Source organism: Cygnus atratus, chromosome 1 (genome assembly GCF_013377495.2).
Source record: "Cygnus atratus isolate AKBS03 ecotype Queensland, Australia chromosome 1, CAtr_DNAZoo_HiC_assembly, whole genome shotgun sequence".
Classification (NCBI taxonomy): domain Eukaryota; kingdom Metazoa; phylum Chordata; class Aves; order Anseriformes; family Anatidae; genus Cygnus; species Cygnus atratus.
The window spans coordinates 146035882-146058019 of record NC_066362.1 but is presented as its reverse complement, the minus strand read 5'-3'; the positions used below and the strand labels follow the sequence as shown (position 1 = coordinate 146058019).

The 22138-nt window shown below is 36.6% G+C and overlaps 1 protein-coding gene across 1 annotated transcript in view; it reads right to left on the bottom strand.

The window, feature by feature from the left end:
* The window catches only part of MYO16 (myosin XVI), a 382912-nt gene that overhangs the window by 1715 nt on the left and 359059 nt on the right, over nt 1-22138 (bottom strand). Inside the window, exons 33-34 of the mRNA XM_035565595.2 lie at nt 20121-20279; nt 13653-13744 (exon numbers count right to left, since the gene is read on the bottom strand). Of these exons, the coding sequence (XP_035421488.1) occupies nt 13653-13744; nt 20121-20279 (251 nt within the window). The remainder of the gene's footprint in view (nt 1-13652; nt 13745-20120; nt 20280-22138) is intronic.

The window sequence follows — 22138 nt, the reverse complement described above, 5'->3', positions numbered from 1 at the left end:
CTACTGTGATGAGTAGTTTCTATTTCTAACAACCTGGTCTTAAAACTGTTGTCATATAATACCATTATATTCAGAAAATACTCTTACACAGAGCAAATAGCAGGTGCAGGAGCAGTAAGGATTTTCCCCTAAATGTAAATACCCGAATGACCACAACCAAGAAAGTATAACGTTTTTTTGCTGTTTGGAATTAATAACGTTCTTGTTACAGATGTGTATTGTCCTTAGAATTGGGGGCTGGCATTTGCCTTCCTCCAGAGAATACATTATTGATTTAAAATATAGTTTCAGTCAGCCTGAAACTATTTATAAACTCAGTGAAGTAGCCTAACAGTTCTGAACCAAATTCATAATCCACCTAAAAGAAGACTGTTCCCTTCCATTTAACTTTTCTGTTCCAATGATTATTTATTTTGTACAAGTCAGTTTGAAGCCCTCACATCAGCACAAGTCCAGTAAGCTACGAAGTCCATCTCATTGTCCCTTAGGACTCAATATAGCAGCACCTAGACCAGGCACTGAGAGCTATTTGCTGGAGGATATTCTGTAGCAGACGGGGAATCTAGGGAATATGAACCAAACCCATCAAAACAGCTAATGGTCCACAGCCCTTACCCTGCTGCCTTCCTTCTTAAGAATCCCACAGGGACATCCAGGAGAGGCACCTGTACATGACTAAAATGTGCATAGCTTTCTTCACACAGCCACATCAATTGAGAAGTATGGCTATTCCTGGCAAGACAACAGCATAGCAAGGGATGCCTGGCAAGGCATTCCAGACCACTATATACCACTACGAAATCAAAAACATTTTTTGTTTTTATGTTTATACAAAATGCACCAATGCATCCCAGCAAATCAAAGGTAAACAAAACATTCCACAGATACTGTTAGAGAGGTTTCAGAGACTTCTTGTGTAACAAAACATATTACTTTTCAGTGTGAGTAGGAAAGATTAGAAGACAAAAGACACTTTTTAACTTGGAAACAATTTATCAAGAAAGAGAGGCAAGGTAGTTTTATCCTGAGGAACAGGTTTGAGAAGCACCATAGCTTACTGTTGCTGATTTGTATAGATTTTTGTGGGTTTAGATTGTGGACATAACCCAGTTCAGAAAACAGGTAGATTGTAATTCAGTCTTCCCTATTTAAACACCTTATTTGCATCTAAACATTAGGCATTTCATGAGCCTGTATTAGGCATGATTCTCGAGGTGCTGGAACATACAAAAAGAAAACTGTTAGACTGTTAAACAAGAGTTTCATATGAAGGAGTTTCAGAGATAATTAAACAAAGATGTGCTTAAACATTGGTAGATAAGCATACTTAAAACAGATAGTTTGAAACTCTGTAAGGGTAATTGGTTGCATTCAGGTGACTAAAGCTTGATAGCACAATTCTAATGAACTACAGAGGCATTTTCAGTTCTGAAAGATGTATAAAGTATATGAATAGAGACAGCTCCACTACTATTCCAAGATCCATAAAAGCACACAGGTGCAGGGTGAAAAGCAAGTACAATTTGCCTGGGCAAGGCAATTGTCAAATGCATCCTATTTATAGCTTATAGGCACTTTACTTTCCTGACCCTGCTTATGCAAGCTGTAAATTAATGTTGTGCCAGCAGTTTCTCTATATAGCTCATTTTCCAGTGTATAGTGGACAAATCTTAGTCCAGTCTACAAGTAAGTGTACATCTTTATTATATTTTTTAAACACGGATGGAAAAATATCTCAAATCATAATTCATTATGAAATTGATCTGGGAAATAGGCTGGAAAAAGTTTATATTTCAATTTGGATGAAGAATGTGCAATGGAAATGCAGTGGCAATGAAATGCGAGGAAATGCACAAGAAATGACAGAACTTTAAATGAATCAATTAATTTAGTTAGATTTATTGAACAAGATGATATCTTTTCTCTTTTCCATTCATGACTAGACCTGTGACAAGTTAAAGGTTTATTATACATATTCATTATAGAAAAAAGATTTACTGAATTATTTTACATGAAGCACAATGTAAATCAGCAAGCTATGTTTCTTCATTATTATTCTCTACCCTGAACAGGTATTTTGTGAAGGGTGAATAAGGTGTGTAGGAAGTAAGTAATTTAAGAGTGCTAATCTTTTCAATGAACACTGAACAAACAACTTCAACCATTAAGGGGTAGAGATGGTACCAACTGTAGACCAGGATTTTCCTACTTAAAGTCAACGGTCAATCACACATGGGCAACACAGCATTTGGGCTAGACCCACAAAAACATATATCGTTTGAATAGCTAGCGTTTAACAGCCTGGCCATCTGGTGGAAACACCTACCCTGTGTTTGGTATCCAGAGTCCTACTTGAGAAGACAATAAAAGCAAAAGTGTCAAAGACAGTGATGCACAAGAGAAGAGCATGCAGAGTTGCCAATTCAATGGATTGCAGTGGAGTGAAGCAGTTAAACAAGGTCCCCCTTTTCAACTGTGAAGACAGACAGACGAACAAAATCAATTTCTAATGAGCAGCCCAGGGAAGAGAGCCCAGGAGCATTCCTCCCAGCTCACAGCCCAAATCTACACTGTGAAAGAAAGTGCTCTCCTCCTGGCACTATGGCTATTGGTTTGTGCTGGAGCACCAATGGCTTAGTTCCAACAGAACAAACATGGAGGGACTTTTCACCATTATCTAGTGGTTAAAGTACGTCTGGAAATCAGAAGATGTGGATTTGACTTATTTCAAGTTAAGGAGGGGACTGAGTTCCCACATCCTGAGGGTGAGCTTAGGACACTGCAACTGCAATAACTGGACTCTGAGCGCTAGGAAAAGGACTTTGGTTCCTGCGCTATGTGCTAAGGTGTGCCATCCATGTGTGGTAAGTGTGCTAAAGCAAATCCTTCAGAGTGAACCCCTTGTGGTTTCAGAGCACAAGTGATAGGAAATTGGAGACAGATCACTTTGGGTGCATGCTGCAACTGTGAAAATTTTAGAGCATGATTGTGCCTACCAAGTAATATGCACTTAACTTTTACCCAGTCATTGGAGAATGAGTTCCTGAATAGTATTCCTGGATTCGAGCTTGTAAATTCTGCCTAAGTTCCTTTATAAGGGTCTAAAGCAGACATAGTGGCTTTAAACTCTGTCTTAGAATCAAGATGAGTAGCTATAAGTCCATAAATTATTTTAATTAGACTTAGTTCTTAGGCTGGTTAAAAAATAGAGCATTTTAATTATGAAAAGTTGAAAGTTTCACATTTTAAAATAATTTGTGACAAAAAGGTGTGCCAGATAAAAAGATTAACATGCCCATTTAAAATTAACTTCAGAATTATTTACGGATTTGGCTGTAGAAACTCTGGAAATTCATTCTGCATTAAAAGATCAAATTTTATAACGTTACAGAGGATGTTTTATAAGAGTAAGAAGTAACAAAGAGCTTATATTCTCTGTGTGGCAAATGCAACACAGTCTTACTCATTAAGCTAGGGCAAAAGGACTTATCTTAACATGTCTGTCAGAGATTTATAAATTTGCACTAGCATGTTCTTTTATTTATAAAATGTTTTCTTATTTTTTCTCTTTCTATGGCAAAATGCAGGGTTTATTTTTTTAAAAATATGCGTATTGCACTCGAGTCATTTTTTTGGTCACTTGCAACTGCAGTGATTTTTCTATCAGAAATTCACTAGACAATGAAAAGGAGCATTTAATTACATTCTTAGACGTTAAAACTTACAAATAAATATCTCTGCACAAAGCATAGCTCTGTGTGCTTTATTATAGTTTAGTTTTTAGTTGCTTCTGTAAGCTTTAGTAAAATTCCTTAATATAGACATCGAAGTAAAACAGAAAACAGATTTTTAATCACAATACAGTTTAAGGACAAGTATAGCATATAAACCTGTACTCCTGAGCCATATGCAGGAGATAGCTAGTCCATATTTTCCCTTCAGAGACATATTACTAATTACGTTCTTTAATAGATTTTTCAATGCTGGTGCTTTAAAGTAACTGTCAGTAGATTCTCACAATTAATTATTGCAGTTTTATTATGTTTCTCTTCCATTAGTGTTTTAAACTGTTAGTAAAGTTGAAGTCCCACCATGAAATCCATGGGGAGACTGAGTATATAAGGGCAGTGATTTTACCTTTTTAACATCAGTTCAGGATCAATAGTAAATCATGCCATAAAGGTAAAATCTTGATGATAAATTATCATAATTATCTTAGAAATGTAACTACCTTAATAAATTCCACATTTTTAATCTTTTCCAGTTTGCAGACTGCCTAAAAATGTAAGCAGATCAAATTTGAGCCTGCAATCAATAGGTGACTCACAGTTATCTCTGTTATAACCCTTAAAAGTAGTTCACAAGTCCCAGTGGGTCTCCTGCAGATCATCAGTTTTAAAGACAGAAGTGATCAGGATGTTCTCACCTCTCATTTCACAATTAAAGACACAGTTTCATTCAGTAATTCTGGAAATAATTCTTATTCTACGTAATTATTATGGAGAGCAGCACATTTTGATTCAACCTGTGACAGGCATGCATCTCTCTCACACAAAATGCTTCTAACTCATTTTAATGGTTTCATCTTTTTTTTTGTTTTCCTTTTTTATCTTAGAAGCCCCTACACTGACTGCTTCCAAACATATAAGTCACATCTTTTTTCCTACCTATAGGACAAACACACCACCAACACCTCAAAAATCCCAACCTTTTCGGTACCAAAACAGATCTGTTTTGTTTTTATTTCTCTGTTACAAAAAGTCACAGATCAGGAAGGGATTGCATTTCCACCAACTCTTGAATCAAGAATAAAAAATCTTGTCAGCCTACATGTTATTTAATAATAAAATATTCATTTGAAGATACAAGGGGAAAACACACAGTTAAACAAGAGTGCATTAAGAAGCCTAGGCAAGCACTCAACAAAAATCAAATCAATATGTAAATCTGTGTTTGATTGGGAAACCTGCATTGGCCATGTAAGACCCCAGCAGGGATTAGAGAACGGCTGTGATAAATGAGTTTACATGCTTCTAAATTCCAATTAAAAACTTTCAAATACAAATGTACCACTGGGATCCAAGCTGATTCATCCAATTGTCTTGTGAATGCTGGGACATGCATTTTTTTTGTAAATGCAGACCCACTGGACATAATAACTTGATATATAATATGCAACTGTAAAGTGATTTTAGTTAATTGTTCTCTCAAACTGCTGATAATTTTCCTTTGTATTGGAGTAACCTTACAATCTCCAAAAATAATACTCTCCAAATGGATGGCAAATGGATTTATTGGAAAGGACAAAACGGCAAAGCAGATCAGTACTGTCTGGTACAAACTTGGAATTGGTCTGAAGAAGTTGTGCCAATTTGAACAGCTAAATATGAGATCCATAACTGATATATATTGCATTTGCTTTGTTCTGAACAAGAAAATGTCTCATTTAATTCATGTGCTTCTTACATCAAAAGAATAAACTAGTTTTAGGTCAAGTGATACATAAATGACATACCAATGGAAGTCAGAATCTTGCTGATACTTAAAATCTGGGGGTAATCTTAAAACTAACAGAGTTGGTATTTAAAATAAAACAAATTACCACAGAAATCAGGAAGAAATCTTTTCCTTCCTGAGAAGCATTTTTCAGCTATCTTGATTTTTGGAGACAGATTTCATTTTCTTCCAAGCATAGTGTGATGCTGGAAGCAGGATATTCTGGGGGCAGAGATCACTTGGGTATAGGCATCTTTGATTCTATCCCTCTGCTATCACATGGCATTTGGAGAAGTATCAAACTTCATCCCCCCAGAAAATCAATTCTATGGTTTGCCATGGGTTGGCTTGGCTTGGCTTTCTGAAAGGATTTTCCACAAAAGTTCATGGAAGAAAAGTCCACCAAGTATTGCTATGTATAAAATGAACTCTGCCTCCAGAAGGCTCTTTCTCACAGGCTGCTGGAAACTGGGAAGATGTACCCTGAGCCTCTGAAAGAGGCACCCTGAAATCCCTGTTTCCTGAGGCAGCAGTGTCTTGTTTTGCTCAGGAGAATCCTGGGCTACATGCATCTTTGGTGTGACTCAGATTTCATATTTTTAATCTGACCACAATTCTATTTCTGGTACAAATTGTCTGATTTTCTCTCAGGCTCTTGGATACTCTTGGTGGGTTTTCTCATTTGTTGATATTGTTGTTGTTTTGTTGTTTTGTTTTTGTCTGTTTGCTTGCTTCCCCAGGAACAAAACTTAGTTGCAAAAGCAATGGTTGATCTTCAGTTCTTTTTCACCTTTCCCTCAGTGAAGTAGTACCATGCCTGGGACCACAACATTCTAGATTAATTAGGCTTCTCACCTTCCAGGAGGTCTTTCAGCAATCAAACAATGATACTATATCTTTGCAAAATAAAGTCACTGTACAAATCCTGAGCATAGCTCTAACACGTAATCTGGCAAAAAATATTGGAGGAAGGTAGGAACGTTCAATAATGTATGACAGCACACATTTCAGGCTCTCTGATTACTTGAGCTGGGAATACAGTTGGACAAGTCCACACATTCAAAACAGGGCTGCACTTTATTTATTTATTTGGATTTTGTGGGCTTTTATTATTTATTTATTATTGTTTGGTTTGGCTGAGTTTATCTATACTCTACATTTCTGTTGTCAGCTACAAAATGACACCTTACCAGAGTGACTAAAACTTCACCTTGGTACTGAAATATATTGTTTGTTTATTATTTTTTTTCTCTGAGGCAATATTTCTCTCTCCAGACATACTGACTACAAACTGCTCCTTAAAAATTTCAGGAGCATCCTCATAATTCACATCTGATGTGTCAGAAAAAAGATTATGTTCACGATAGCAACTGTGCCTTTCTCAAGATGAGTTCTGAAAACAAATCATCCATTGTAGATGTCTCAGAACAGCTGACCCAACAATACTCATACCTCTTTGTACATAAACTAGAAAAACAAACAAACAAAAAAAAACAACAAACAAATAAATACAAAAAAAAAAAAAACAACACAAAACCAGAAAGCATGCTACTACTTAATTGAATGCTAGTACTCTGTGGTATTAATGGTGATATTTTACTTGATCAAATATCAATTAATTTGCCAATCATTTTTCCATGAAGTTCTCAAAAATCTCCCTTGGCAATTGGAAGCTATGTTTGCCACTATGCTTTTGAGGCAATTACAGAAACCATCATCAACTCCTATTTTCTAATATTGTATCTATCACCCTTGTACAAAAAGCTACACTTATGGTCAAACAACACTAGAGGCAAACACCACTTAATTTATGGGCTGTTAGCCATCCAAATCCCAGCTGATCCACATGGATATGGCAGTATGTGAATGCAAAAGAGTGACAGGCACAGGGACCAATTTATTCTTTCTCATACCAGGCACTTAAAACTGTGAACTCAGAAGCGAAGTCATGCTCCGCAGGTACTGTCCATGGGGTACGGGACAACCCTCCCATTGAACTAAAATTTAAAGCAGCCTTTTATGGTGACCCATTGGCCATTGTGGCAGCCCAAGGAGAATAACTACATACCTTAGCCAAGCTCCTGAGCTTAGAGAGGGCAGAGGGATGCTTGGGAGGTTTTGTTTCCTTCTCCTCAACAGTCACAGCAGGGAAAAATGCAATGAGGATGAAGAAGTGCAAAGACGGAAAAGGGACCTCAAACATACAGGGAACTGATCATGGCATCTACTGGTTCAAAGGAGGAGATTCTGCACTTTCCCTTTTGGAGTTCACAATGTAGTTCCAGAAGTCAGAATTAGGACATACTTGCTGAGGAGGGAAGCATTTGGCCACCAAACACCGCTAACACAGCAATACAAGATATGTGTACCTACTATAGTACACATTACCTCACAGTATTTAATACATAAGGTACATATTTTTGGCTGTAAGTCTTCTAAAAATAAAGCCGCACTGTGTTGTAAGTCCTGATTTTTGTCTGGATGTGACATTAAAAGAAGAATTCTTTGATATTACTGTCAAAACAAAAAACACAATTTAGGGGAAAGTACTGATTCAGGTCGACGATAAATATGAAACACTCTGTGTCCTCTCTTGGATGTTATGTGTTTACAACGGCATTGGTGATTTTATTGTTATACCAGACTTGGTTGATTGCTACATTTTTCTTCAAACTGTTCCAAGATTACTTCCAGCTAATAGCCAAACCCGACAGACATTAATAACGAATGCTAGAGCCCAGTGTTTAGAAGCGTGACAATAGGCTGGGGGGTAGCAACGCATCACATTCTTGAGTATTCTTTTTTTTTAACTTCTGAACAGTCAACAAAAGAAGTGATTGGCAACAAATATTAAATCAAGTAGGAACAAAGGCAGCCCTTGAAACTATAATGAATATGCAGCTTTTTCTGAAGGAAGAGACTGCTGAAAGCAATGAGATTTCATGAAATAAGAGCTATGGCTTAAGCTATAATGAAACAATAAATACATTCTTCATGAATATGAAAAGACATTTCCAATTCTTCATTGTCAGGTGTTGGCTCCTATATTACTGCAATCTGCCAACCAGCACTATGGGGTTTAAACAAAACAGAAGAGATAAGACTGCAGATTTTTTAATATAACAATATGTGAAAAAAACACATCATTTTTTATCTTATCTCTTACCTTTTGAGCACGTGACAGATAAAACATGTTTCACAGAAGTAGGTAACCACTACTATTAGGATAGCAAGCTGCTTGCTTATTTAAGTCTTGTTCTGGGAGCATTTCCATAGGATGTTGAATGCATATGACTTTGATTTCAAATAAGCCGACATTCAGTCATGAGAAAACTAAACTGCACAGAGAGGCTTTGCATCTGTTAATCAGAAATTTTCGACCTTTTTCCTCTGATAGGTATGGACACTGTGGCTGTGAACTAACTTGCATAGTAACCACCCTATAGGTGAAGGTTTATTAAAATTATTTGTATTTGGCGGAATATAAATATCACACTGATACATGTATGAAGATGAATGTCTCATCTGGAACATCACTTATGACTTTCTACTTTTTTAACTCCTTAGTGCTGCTCTCTTTTCTCCCCACTATGCTGTAATCTGACATTGGTTCTTTCTCTCCTCTTTTTTCCATCTTTCTTTTAGTTGTTTTTTTCTTTCTGTGTGCTCTTCCTTCTTTCCTCTTTCTAAATCCCCTATTCCTATTACAGTCACTTTATACTTCTTCCAGTCTGTCTTCTCTGAATCATCCCTTAACTGGTGCCTGTTTTTCTCCCCACTCCCACCCCACACACAAGCTTATTAACACTCCAGTCTTTAATCTGCCCCTCATTCCCATCTGTTCTTTATCTCCAGGTTGTCCATTTTATCCCTTTACAGACAGACCATGTTGCTTCTTGCTGCCCACATAAGAAACAAGGAGTCTTTTAGCTGGTCTGCTTTTCTTTATTACACAGTGTCTTTCTCACACCACATCCCACTTCATAGCGAATGTTAATAACAACTTTAAAATATTTTTATCAAAAATAAAAAATACGGTCCTAAATCTGTGGAAAAGAAGACAGGGCTGCTTAGCTTTTGTGCAAGGTGCCAAAGACACAGTCTTGCTTTTGTTGTCAGTATTTTGTCTTGCTGATGTTTCTAATATGCCAAAGAACTTACACATCTCAACAGTCTTTATGCTCACATCTTTCAAACATATATGCTCACAGGAGCCACTGAGAACAGAGGAAGCAATAAATACTGTCCAGAGAAGAGAGTCCATTGGACTGGCTAAGGAACTGAGAAATTTTTGGTGTAAAAGGAACAGAGCACAGAGGCAATATTTTCTAAAGCTTTTTTTTAGTTTAGATGAGGTTTTGGTTTTTAGATCTTGTTAATTGATTTCAACATTTGTGGAGCCTCCAATATGCTTTGGATCACTTCCTGGGGTATGACTAAACACAAATAACTCTTGGTCATAACAAAATCTTCTACCTAGGCAAGATTATGGCACAAATGACCAGAAGCAGCATATTCCCCATTTTGGTGTTTTCTTTGACTCTGGAAGAAAATTATGGGGTAAGAATTCAAGACCACAGGTCCAAGCACATTGGAAAGTCCCATACTGTTTAAAAAAATCACTGAAGAAATTGACAAGAGTCAGCATTTCAGTAATTTAAAATCAGTTATTTTAAATCAAGTTTGGACGTGTCAGTTTCCCAGTTTTCTAATGTTCAGGGAGCAAGCAGGTAAGCTGAAAAAAGGCTTTCTGCAGTAGCTGAGTCTGACGGACTGCTTGCAGCTGATGTATTTGGGTTTAGATGCTAAGAGCAAAGTAGGCTTTCCTGTAAGGGTGGATCTGGATATTGTTTCTTGCAGTGTTGTTTTGCTGTATAATTCTAGTTTATGTTTGAAGATTTTCTTGACTAAAATGTTTTGTTTTACAAAGAAAACATAAAATACATGGAGCCTAGCATCCTGGGTTGCTGAGAAGAATACGTGTGTTTCTTTGCTAGTAAATAGTTTCTTAAGGACCTATTATCTGAACAAAATAAAATACATGAAACTTTTGGATAACTGGTTCTGAGAGCTTTGATCCCCAAATCCAAGGTTCAGTTTTTGATATTACAGATTTATATCTGATGTTAAGTTCTTTATATTTTATGTTGTGCTTACTTGCAATTTATAGATATAATCACTTGGAAATCTACAACTATACAGCCACAATACAATATGAAGGAAAAGGCATTAGTTAAAAAAATCATACTTTGCTGTTCACACTTTTTCTGATGAGACAAAAATCAAACTTTATTTTTAATTCTTTTCTTTTTTTTTTTGGTAGCAGAATAAAGTAGAATTTTATTGTGTACATTTCAAATAAGAAATATTTTGGTAATATTTTAACATTTTTTTTTTCAATTGTCTTTTTTCATCCTGTTAAAATAGACCTTTAAGGAATAATGGCCCTAGAAAATCATCATTTGTGGTCAAGACTGAACTTATTTTGTTTTCAATAGATTTCACTTTAGAGATGATAAGTAAAGTTGCTGAGTTCAAATCTGCATGATATTTTATACTGGTAATTGCTTCCAGAAGTATTTGTTAAGGTTGATCATTATGATGCATGTTGACAGATACTGAGCTAAAGAATTTGCTCTCTGAAATGTGTAGGTTTGCAGTGTGTGGAAAGTTTCAGGCAGTGGCACAGGTAATTATCACCTGATGTGACAATATGATGGTACTGCAAGCTACAATACCTAAACTTTAGTTGGTTGTATACGAGCCTTGAGATCCTGTGCCAAAAATGAAATTAACTCCTGTCACTTCAGGAAGGAACTAGCAGGGAGATATTAAAAAATACATAAATATTAGAAGTCCCTGAAGGCTAATGAACCATTTTCCTTTAGCTGAAATGACAGTGTCAGCCAAGAAACACGAGGACCCAGTCTATGTTTCTCTCTCTAAAGCAATTAGTCAATCAGTACCTTCAAAGATCTGTGAAACAATCTGTCCTATTTCATATGTCTGTACAAGAATTACTTTAAAGTGATAAGGTTATTGTATCAAAGCCTGGAAAAGAGTTTTACAATAGGGTTGTATGCTGTTAAGACTCACCCGCAGCCTGCTAAGAAATGTCAACTGTAATTAAAACCAATCATTTTCAGATATACGGCAGACTTTTGAAATAGTGAAGAATTATTTTTACAGTAAGAATTTTCAGCCCTGTGAGCACAGACTATTTTTTTTTGTGGGAGGAAGATTTTTCTTTTTCTTTCTGCAATACCATTTTGGAAGATGTTTATTCATTAAGGGAATTGTATCAAAAATCACTGAACTGCATGTTCCTTCTCTAAACTTGTCACAGTTCTTATTAAGGCTGCATTTAGGGATCGTCCCTGCATGTAATTCTGAGTACATGGCATGGAATATATTTTAAAGATTTGTGAGACATTTTGCCAACCATCTATTTACTGAAAAGTGACATTTCAAAGTACTGAACTGAAATTGTGTTAAGCTTTTGGCAAGTAGTGTTGGAAGAATCAAATATAGAAGTTTGCAAATGGTTAAAGACTTTCTTCTAAAATAAAGCATTTAAATGTTGCAGACTAATTTCACATAAGGATACAGTTTCCACTTGTAAAGATAAGAAGAGGAAAATTACTTCTCTAGGTCCAGTTCATTTAACTCTCCATGTACTGTACTGAGGTAGTAACTTAAACGTGAGCCCCCTTGATCCCAGGCAAGCCCTTTTGCAACAGAGGTGTAAGGTTCTCCACAATGACTGTGTCTCACTGTGTGAGGTTTATCACTGCAGCAATGTCTGAGATTTGGGATTTTCATTCACTAGAGAGTGCTCCTTGGCCACTCTCATGCCCGATAAGGATTTGGTTGTTTATCAGAAATGTATAAATATACCATCTCCAGTTGTCCTTATAATCCCATACCCTCTTACAGTATGGTGACCTGGAGATAGTAGGCCTGTCAGAGGGGTGTAGTGATGGCAAAGATTTGTTCATTTGCACAAGGAAGGTATGTGCCTGTGTGTGCCAGTGCAGTTCTGGCAGGGCTGTCATATATCTGATGAGATCAGCAAAGTGTTGAGTACTGCCTTGGCACAATTCTTCAGTTCAGAGTTAAGTGATGCAGTTTTGTCTGTGCTTTGGGCAGTGGGGCATAGAGACAAAATGTGAAGACTTCTGTACTAGTTTGCTCACATATTTAATCAGTTGCAACATACTGTTTTTCAAAGTTATGTTAACACCTAATATGATGCTGAAGGTTGAATCCCTTTCCTGTTGGAGCCAATGGACAAGGATTCATTCACTTTGTTATGGCCAGGTTATCGTAATGAAATCTCATCCGTCCCCCACAGAGAAAAACAAACAAACAACAAACAAACAAACAAACAAACAGAAAAAAACAGCTTTTAAGTGTGATAAAGCACTTCCCTTACCTTCTGGTAGAATATTTTGGAAACTGTAGCATTGGTTACTGAGAGGTTTCTGTTGAGGAAATTCCTCTCAGCTCCAAAATATTTTCTTTTTGGACAATATTTAGCTTTATGGTAAAATTCTTACAATCTCACATAAAAAAAAAAAAAGAGTCAGAAACACCATTTTAGGAAAAGAAGACATTAAGATAACAAGAAAATACACTAACTCTATTTAAGTGAAATAAAATTAAATTGCTTCAATGCCTTAATGCCTCAATTGGGTACTTAGAAAGTAAAGTGTTTCTCTTTATATATAAAATGCTAAAGTAAAGAAATAAGAAAATGTATTATGAAAAATTTTGTTCATTTTTGTTCATTTTATGCACATCAAAAAATTCTGTGTTGTTACTATTAAGTGGCATTAGCTAAACAGAAATTTTAATATACACAAAGTGTAAGCTTCACACTATGTCAGGACCTATTGTTGCTTAAATTGACACTGATATTTTGATTTTAATCATGCAGTATGGTTATCTTCACAATGGAAAAAAAAAAGAGTATATTAATCATTGTCCTTAGCTCAGTACAAGCCTGTAAGAGAAGTCTGCATTTTTTAACACCCAACACATAGATTTGAATCAATAAAGCTTTCACCGTGCAGGCAGTACAAATTTTTACTCTCTTATGGAGTAAAAATTACTCTCTTTCACTGGTTCCATTAGACCATCGATGACATTTTTACCTGAGTAGTGTGGCTCTCTCTATGTCTTTGAATCGATGAGCCTGCTGTACTGCTGGCTGACAGTCTTGAATATTCATTTTCCTCTGGTAAACCTAAAGCAGAACAATAATAATTTATAATCTGACATTTATGCACTGGCTGATTTCAACACAAGATTCAAAATACCTTGATGTGTTTTACTGCAAAAGAATGAAATACATCTCACATTTGCCTGGGTATTTGTTATTTCCATGCTTACTGAAGCTGGACATATTATTGTTTATCAAGCATAAATAGTATCATAGGTATGCATGCTGGTTTACAGAAGGAGCAATTGTACTGAAAGAGCCTACAAATAGCACTTTACCTATACACCGGCCAGGGGTTCCTCCTGCAATGCAGAAACCCCTGGCTCCTCTTCCCCTGTCTCCTTTTCGTCACAGAAGCAAGGCAAAGGGAATGGAAAACAGGTTCGTGGTCTGCTCTCAAATTAATGTCTCTAGTTGCAAGGGAAGTCGAGAGTAGCTCCAGGATTTACAACTTCATCTCATCAGTATAGTGGTTTTTTTGTTTGTTTGTTTTGTGTAATTTTTTACTTATTGTGCACTCTCCGCATGGGAATTAGATGCTCAAAATTTAGCCGTGTAAAAAGCAGTCATCCAGTGTAAAAGAGCCAGGCAGTCTCCCTCTGGAGACAAGAGAAACAAGCATCTCTGCATAGTGACCTTAGAGCAGGGCTCATGGCCAGCACCTCCCCATCGCTTCTGCTGGAGTGGGAAGACTATTCCCATAGCTATTACATTAGACTAGGTACCCACCTACCTTTTGGGTGGCTAAAACTAGAGAAGCTGAATCTGGGAATAGATATGTAACCATGAGATAAACAAAAATGAAGCAAATCCTACTGTTTGTATATTATACACAACATATTCAGAATTGTGATGGAAACAATTCAAAGTTAAATGCAATGAATCCTAAACTAATTATGAGATTATGTACTGTACTACCCATAGTTCAGTTTCATGTTCCTGTTCAGTTTCTTGTCCAATCATGAAACTACCATAAAAACACTCTATTGAAATATGCTTGTCCTACAAACCTCTATTTTCTGTATTAAAAATACTTACTTTTTTATTTTGATAAATGAACATTAACTCTTATATGGTTAGCAATATATGATTTAACTCACGTAAATATAAGTTGCATGAAAAGTCTCATAAAATAACGTGTTTCTGTGAGAGAAATAAAAGTTTTAAAGAGAATGAATAATCCTTACTCTCTTTTGGCCTCTTTCTCATTTTTAGTTTTCCCCTAACACTGGTGCATCTCCCCAGCTCTGTAGATAAGGACAGCAGCTTTATTTATATTGTTCTTCTGAATGAAGTTTGAGTAAACTATTTGGATCTTTTTCTACAGATTCACATCATCTGGACTTCTTTTGGATACACAAAGGCAGTGAAATGGTGGAAGCCCTGCTTGCAGCTCTGGAGACAGGACCAATCTTGGGAGAATCCAGCACTTCAGTCCTGTTCTGCCTGATGCAGAGAGGACATCTGACCCTGTTCTCTCATTGCTTTGAACTACCCATTATTTTGAGTTACAGTTCTTTCTTTTTTAAGGTATATATTGGAGCAAGGTCTGATACTTGTGGTATCCAGCATTCTAGGTTTGTAAAACATATGTTACCCCTATTCCTTTCTTACATTTATTAAAGTCAGTAAGCAATCCCTATCCTACAACTTTAAATTTCTCCTCAGCAAAATCACATATTTTTTGACAAATGAGATACTTGAAATACATGTTTTTATTTATTTGGAATTTCCCCCAAAAAATCCATTTTTGTCAACACAAACCGAATCCTTTTTTTTTTTTAATTAGTTCCTGAACTAATAATGTATTCACATGGATTCATTTTGTATATATCTCAAACACAATAAAAAGTTGTCTACTGTTTAATTCAAAATGCCTTTTAAAGTATGTGTTATTAATTTAACTCAAATACAATATATATTGTAAAATATTTTCATGATTCTAGACACCATAAATGAATGAAAAACTTTCCTAGGCCAGCAATATCCTTTTGGAAAAGATACCGCTTTTGCACTGTATTCATACACTTTAGGATCTATGGTGCATGACAGCCTTGAGCTAATAATAAGGTTATCAATGATTTTCTGTTTATTCCTATGAAAAGCACTTTGATAAGCAGCCTTATCAAGTAAGTAAAGTTTCCATGTACAGCAACAGCACGTCAGCACAGACATGGAAAGCAGAGGCTTGGTGGAGTTTGGAAAGATAAATGGAGTAGTTGATCGAACTCTAAAAGTTTTCCTTTACGTACACCTAAGTAAATATTAGGATACCACAGCTGTGCACTGAATAAGACCTTGCTTAATTCAGCACAAGGTTGGAAGCATCAGTTTAGCAGGGGCAGGCATAGAACTACAAGAACATAATCTAATGAGAGGTTCAGGCTGGAGCATAAATTATGACATAAGGACTGGGATTTCTTGAAACTCGAAGTAAGTCTAATTGTGATTTTTTTGGAAAAATTCTGCTTTGTAAGGTTACTGAAATTATACACGTTGGTGACAATGACAGCAGGGAATATGATTCAATCAATAATCTGCGACTGGGGAAGTTAAACAAAAGAAATGTATTCCAATATTTTCTTGTAATAAGAATACAGCCTTGTCCCAATCAACATGTATCTTCAAACTAGAAATACGATCTTTTACTCACTTGCCCCCCTAATGCATTTTCCATACTGCTTCAAAGGAAGGTCCCACACTCAAACCCTGATCTTCTTACTACACTCCCTTCTTCCCATGCCTGCCCTGCTCTCATATGCTGCTCTTACGATCCTTCAGATAAATGGCTTGCATCTCAAAATTATTGAGATCTAGACCACTGGACATCTAGAGGTGCTTCTGTGGTTCCAGAGAACCTCTAGTCTCAAAGGCTCCACTTCCCCAGAACTAGGGGGCCTGCACCTCCCGACCTCCAGCATATTTTGCAATTCAACAGCAACATCAAAGATGCTCTGGATCTTTACAACTGTGACCACAAATCATAACCCAAACCTTCTACCTTTCTCCATGATTCCGTATCCACACACAGGTTCGATCTACTGATAAGCTCCACTTGACACATTGGCTGCTACAGTGTAAAAGAGGTATCACCAGGAAAGGCAAGGAGGTGATGTAAGACTCTGCACTCAACAGCATGTAGCCTGTGTCATGGGGACATGCCCCTTTTCTGTCAGGTTGTCTGCTGTGACGCTTCTCCCATTCTATGTGCAGATAAGAACCTGTGGCCTAAATCTAAGACTTGGGTTAAGTTTCAAAAAAATGTACAGCAAACTGTAGTCCACAGGTGACCCGCTTAGACAGAATGGCTACCTTCTTGACAGATGAACTGAGATGAGACTAATCCCCTCACCAGAATAATGTGTAGGACTCTTGGGGAAACAGACAGGTTCTTGACAGTTACTCCTATGCTGATCAGCATAAACTAGACAGTGACTCCTCTCATGTGTATCTCCTCACCACGAACAGGGGACCTCGGTTATAACTGAAGGGAAGAGGAATAACCAGAGAGGCTTCCTTTGAGGGACAGCAAGGTGCCAATGGAGCTGGATGCATGCATGGCACAGTGTGAAGTGTGTGCCTGCACGACCACTGGGCAGGATGCAGCACAATGCTGCCAGAGTGGTCTCCTTTGTTCCAACAGGACTGTGTCATCTGTACAGTAGCTACTTCAGTTTTCAGTTGGATCACACTGGGTTAAGTACCTCTACAACACCCTCCACTGGGGGTAAAAAAGTGTCATGTATAACATAAAAGATTACTATAAGCTTTATAATTACTCTTTGTGCTTGGACAAGAAAATAGAAGAAAAAAATAAAAGCTTTCTTTTAGAACAAAACTGTAGATATGGAAGGTTTGTGGAAGAAAACTAAAAAAGTACTCTGGAAGAAAACTAAAAAAGTACTCTGTACTACGTTCATAGCACAGAGGTGTAGAAAACTGTTACTACTAATATTAAAGATAAACTAAAGAAGAAGAGGATTACTTTACATAAAATGAAAAAGAAACTTCTATTAAAATTCCAAGCAAACAGCAGTGCCAGATATTAAACTCAGCTTGTGAAAGCAACACAGCATTAATCTATTTGGAAGCTGAGCCAGCTAGCTTTTTAGCTGCTTACTAATGATTTTCTAAAGAATTCATCAGGTTAGAAGATTAACATCTTGGTCAAGTTGATTATCCTTATGACCATAGTGACTTTAAGTTTCATGATGCTTCAGAGAAGTGGTGCTGACACTTTGCTTCATTCATGACAGCAAACAACTAGTCATATTTAAAAAATTGCCTCTGGATTAACTCACTTGAGTAACGCATTAATCTGGATTTTAGTTCTAACAATAAAAAGTAGAGTATATAGTTCCACTGTGTAACAGTGGGAAGCAAATTATTGTATGCTCAAGAGTTTTGTAATCTCAGCATCAACTAATTAATAATACATTTCAAGTTTTATTTTCCTGAAAGCTAGCTTGTATACACTAACAGTAATGAAAAAGTATTTAACATGGAAATATCTTATGACACATTAAAAAATACTAGTTTTAACCTAGAGATATCCAAAAAGACAGATTTTGAAATCATGATGAATCCTGGAAGGAATACTTTTTCTTTTAAGCAAACTGGCAAGCTGTTTTTCAGGTCATGTAATCTAAGTAGTTAGGAAGTATGAAGTTTTCCATATTGTTAATTTTTTCAATTATTATTAATGCTATCTAGAAAACTAGAATTCTGTACCACAAAATTTATTTTTTGATTTTGGTCTGTATCAGGGTAAAACTAAAGCTTTTCTAGAACAGTCTAATAGACAAAATGTAGATTTGAACCTTATAATATCACAAATGATGTTAATTCTTTACCCAGTGGGATACTGCAAGACCTAAAGGGACGTTTTTTCTGCTCATAGTATACAGTAAATACCAAAACCATTCCTTATGAAAGCTGCATCAAAATTGGCAATCTTCCATTGAAACTTTGAGTTTGATGAATCAGTGTTTTTAATGGAAAAAATATCTTACTGGAAAATTCCACTGCACAACATTACACCTTTATGATTAAACTTTCCGTTTACAAATAGTTTAAAAATAATTAGTTTATGCATAATAGATACTGTGTATTATCAATAATAGCCCTGGCTACTAGCAGTTGCAAATACACTAATAAAAAACTTCACACAAATAATTATAAGCACACATCTCGCCTACTAGTTGGCCTTTTATTCAAGCAATGACCATTTATTTCAGTAACTGTGATCATTTACTAACTCAACTATAATCATAACAAATTATAAACATAAATCATCACTTCATTTCTAAGCTGAAAGAAACACAGCTCTTGTGATTAAACTCCCAGTTAAGGGATCTGGGGATAAAATGGTTGCTCTTATAAAAAGCTGGTCTCCCACAGGTCCCATTAGGACATCAGAATATATGATTAAAATCCTACATAGAAAAGAATCAAAGCCTTGCTCTACCCACAGATTTTGTGTTGCTATAACAGTCTGACTGTTATACATATCAAAAATATGTTCCCTCCTCCCTAAATTGTTATATTGATACAAATGGGGAAAAGTTAGAATGGACAAAGATGCCTTTTTCTTCTATTACAGTGCGTTCCCAGTTCCACGCAGGAATGAATGCACCTTTACACTCCTGTAACTCAGACTGGAAGACGTTTTTACTTTGATTATCAGAGAGAACAGGAAGAATTATTTTGGCAGAATAAATTTTCTTGGGAAAAAAAAAAAAGAATTATTTAATTTTGAAATGCTTCATTTCAAATAATAAAGCTTGATTTTTTCATTTCAAAGCTTTTCCATTTTTTGAAAATTTTGACAAAACACTTACTTGTTCCTCCACATCCCATTGAAATAAATACTTTCTATTTGTCTTATTTATATTCATACCATACTTTTGTATTTGTATGATATGGTTTTATGCAACAGAGGTGTTATATCCTTAGGATTATGTTTATAGGACCTTGAAAGATTTCATTTGGTCATTGTTCTTGCCCCATTTTGATCATCTTATTGCAATTATAAACAATTCGCCATTCACTAGCAAGGCACTTGCACCAGTGGGAGATTCTGATTTTCCATTTTCTGTTCAATTTTTATTGATTATAGGGTCAAAAGTCTCAAATCTCTGTTCTCCATGCCTTGGGTTACTTACAGACTTGGAGCTGAGGTAATTACAAATTCCTCATCAGAAGTTGTTTTATTTTCTTCACATTCAGCTTTTATTGGAGAGGGGCTTATCAGTTCATACATATGAAGTTAAGCCAGTTCCAGAAACACAGATATTTCACAACTGAAGAGATCCAGCTTGACTATATCTTAAAAAGCTCATTGAAAGATGCACTTCAGCAATTTTATGTTAGAAGAGCTTTGGGATTAAAAAATGCTTACCATTTGATACTGAATTTCCATTTTCAGCAGTCACAGAACTGGACAGTGGATTAGATGACTGAGTTCCATGGTTATTTGCATTTTTATCCTGGGTTTCTGATCCAATATCTGATGCATTTGGATCTTCCCTGCTCCTCAAGTTCAGATTAGTTTCAGCACCTGTCACAGACAAAAAGCTTGTCAGCTTCCTATTTCCTACTGGCTTTTGCACATAAGTAGACAAAACTAATACAAAGAAACCAAATTTATCAAATTACTTTAGTTAATTACTACATTCACTAGACCGGTCATAAATGTGGAAGATTTAAGTCAGTGATTTTTGCAGGGTTCTTCTTTGTTCCACCAATAGCTAAAATTTATGAAATTGAAAGGCATTAACAAAATTTCATTTGTACTGTTCCTTTACATCAGCTGATAAAACTCAACACGTTTGTGTTGACCCTATTTCAGGTTCTATGTCTATGTCACAGGAGTTCATATACTGCTGTCATCACTGCAATGTCTTTCACCATCGTATTAGGTGATATGAGCACCAGCTATAACACGGCTTTATTTTGTTTCTCTTATTTCTAAGAAATGAAATGGCCTTTAATACAAAACCATACGTAGCAAGATTCCTGCCAGCAGGGCCTCCATGTGGGCACTATTTACCATGTGTCAAGGCTCTCCAGCCATCAACTGTCACTTTCTATAACGTTCCAGGTTTTCATGTTAAATTTATTTTGCCTTCTAGTTAAATTTCTTCAAGATACCAAGAGGAGCCCTGATCCTGTAGGACATCACAGTCTGCGTACAATGCACAAGTATTTCTCCAAAGAGAAGGGCAAAACTCTTCTCTTCTTCCCCCCTTGACTGATGGCACATCTCCACAAAGCAGAAGAGCTCACCACAAAGTGCCCTGAACTGGCCCCAAGCTTACTGGGCTTTGTCAGCCATCAGGCATGCCACACGATGGTTCCCACTGCAGTTCAGAGGCTTGAGGGGACTCAGAGCTGGGAGACAAGACCGTGAATGGATGGGGATGGCAGGAGGGAGCCGCACTGCATGTCTGGCATCCCAGGCTATCCTTACTCTGCCCTCTGTGGAAGGGCTGATGAGACTGCATTAAATGCTGCACTGGCAAGGCTATGCAGTTCTTGGTGGATTTCTGTCTCTTTTCTGTCTTTCTGTAAGTTTGGTGGTGAACACCCTGTTTCCTTGCCATAATGAGGTTTCTTTCAGAGAAGACAAAGATGAATTCTGTTTCCTCTCTGGCTAGCTCCATTTCAGCTTCCCTAACTCCCTCCACCCCCTCTGAGAGCTGGCGTTAGCTGCGGGTCTGATGCACAGTCGCTGACACGGGTGCAGAGGCCCTCATTTAGCACTCTAAAATGGAAACATTTCCTCTGTGACAGCTATCAAAGAGCTATTCTTTGCTTTCGGTTGGGTCTTCTTAAGCCTTGTCATAATAACAGCAACAACCAACGAAGGTCAAAAGACTAGCTATTAAAACCAACATTACAGCATTTATCCATAATTCCAGTGACATCCTCAGCTCTCCCAAAGATGCAATACATCCTTGTAAGTCCTAAGCACATGAGCATTTTTCAAGGGAAAAGGAAAAACACTTTTTCATCAGGTAACAGATACTTTGCCTTCAGAGTTTCATACCTAATGCTGAGTGCATGGTCAATTTTTCATTTTCATGCCTTAACTGAAAAAAATCCAAGGTTACAAAGCACTAACATTTTTAAAATGAATTAACAACATGAAAACGATACTTCCAGTATGGTTGACTTGAAATGTTTCCTTTCATTGAAACGGCCTTTCTTAGCTGTGTTTAGCTTTCAGTTATCTAACTCTGAATCTTTCTTAACATTTCCTTTTCTAACAAAAAAGCTGTCTTGAAAAGTCAAAAAGTTCATTTCCAAGCTGTCAGAATAAAACATTTCAATGTTTTTTTATTCCCTTCCTTGCCCTCATTCCCTGATCCTTATTTGTTGCCAGATCTGATTGGAGTGTTTCAGTGGTGCTGTTTC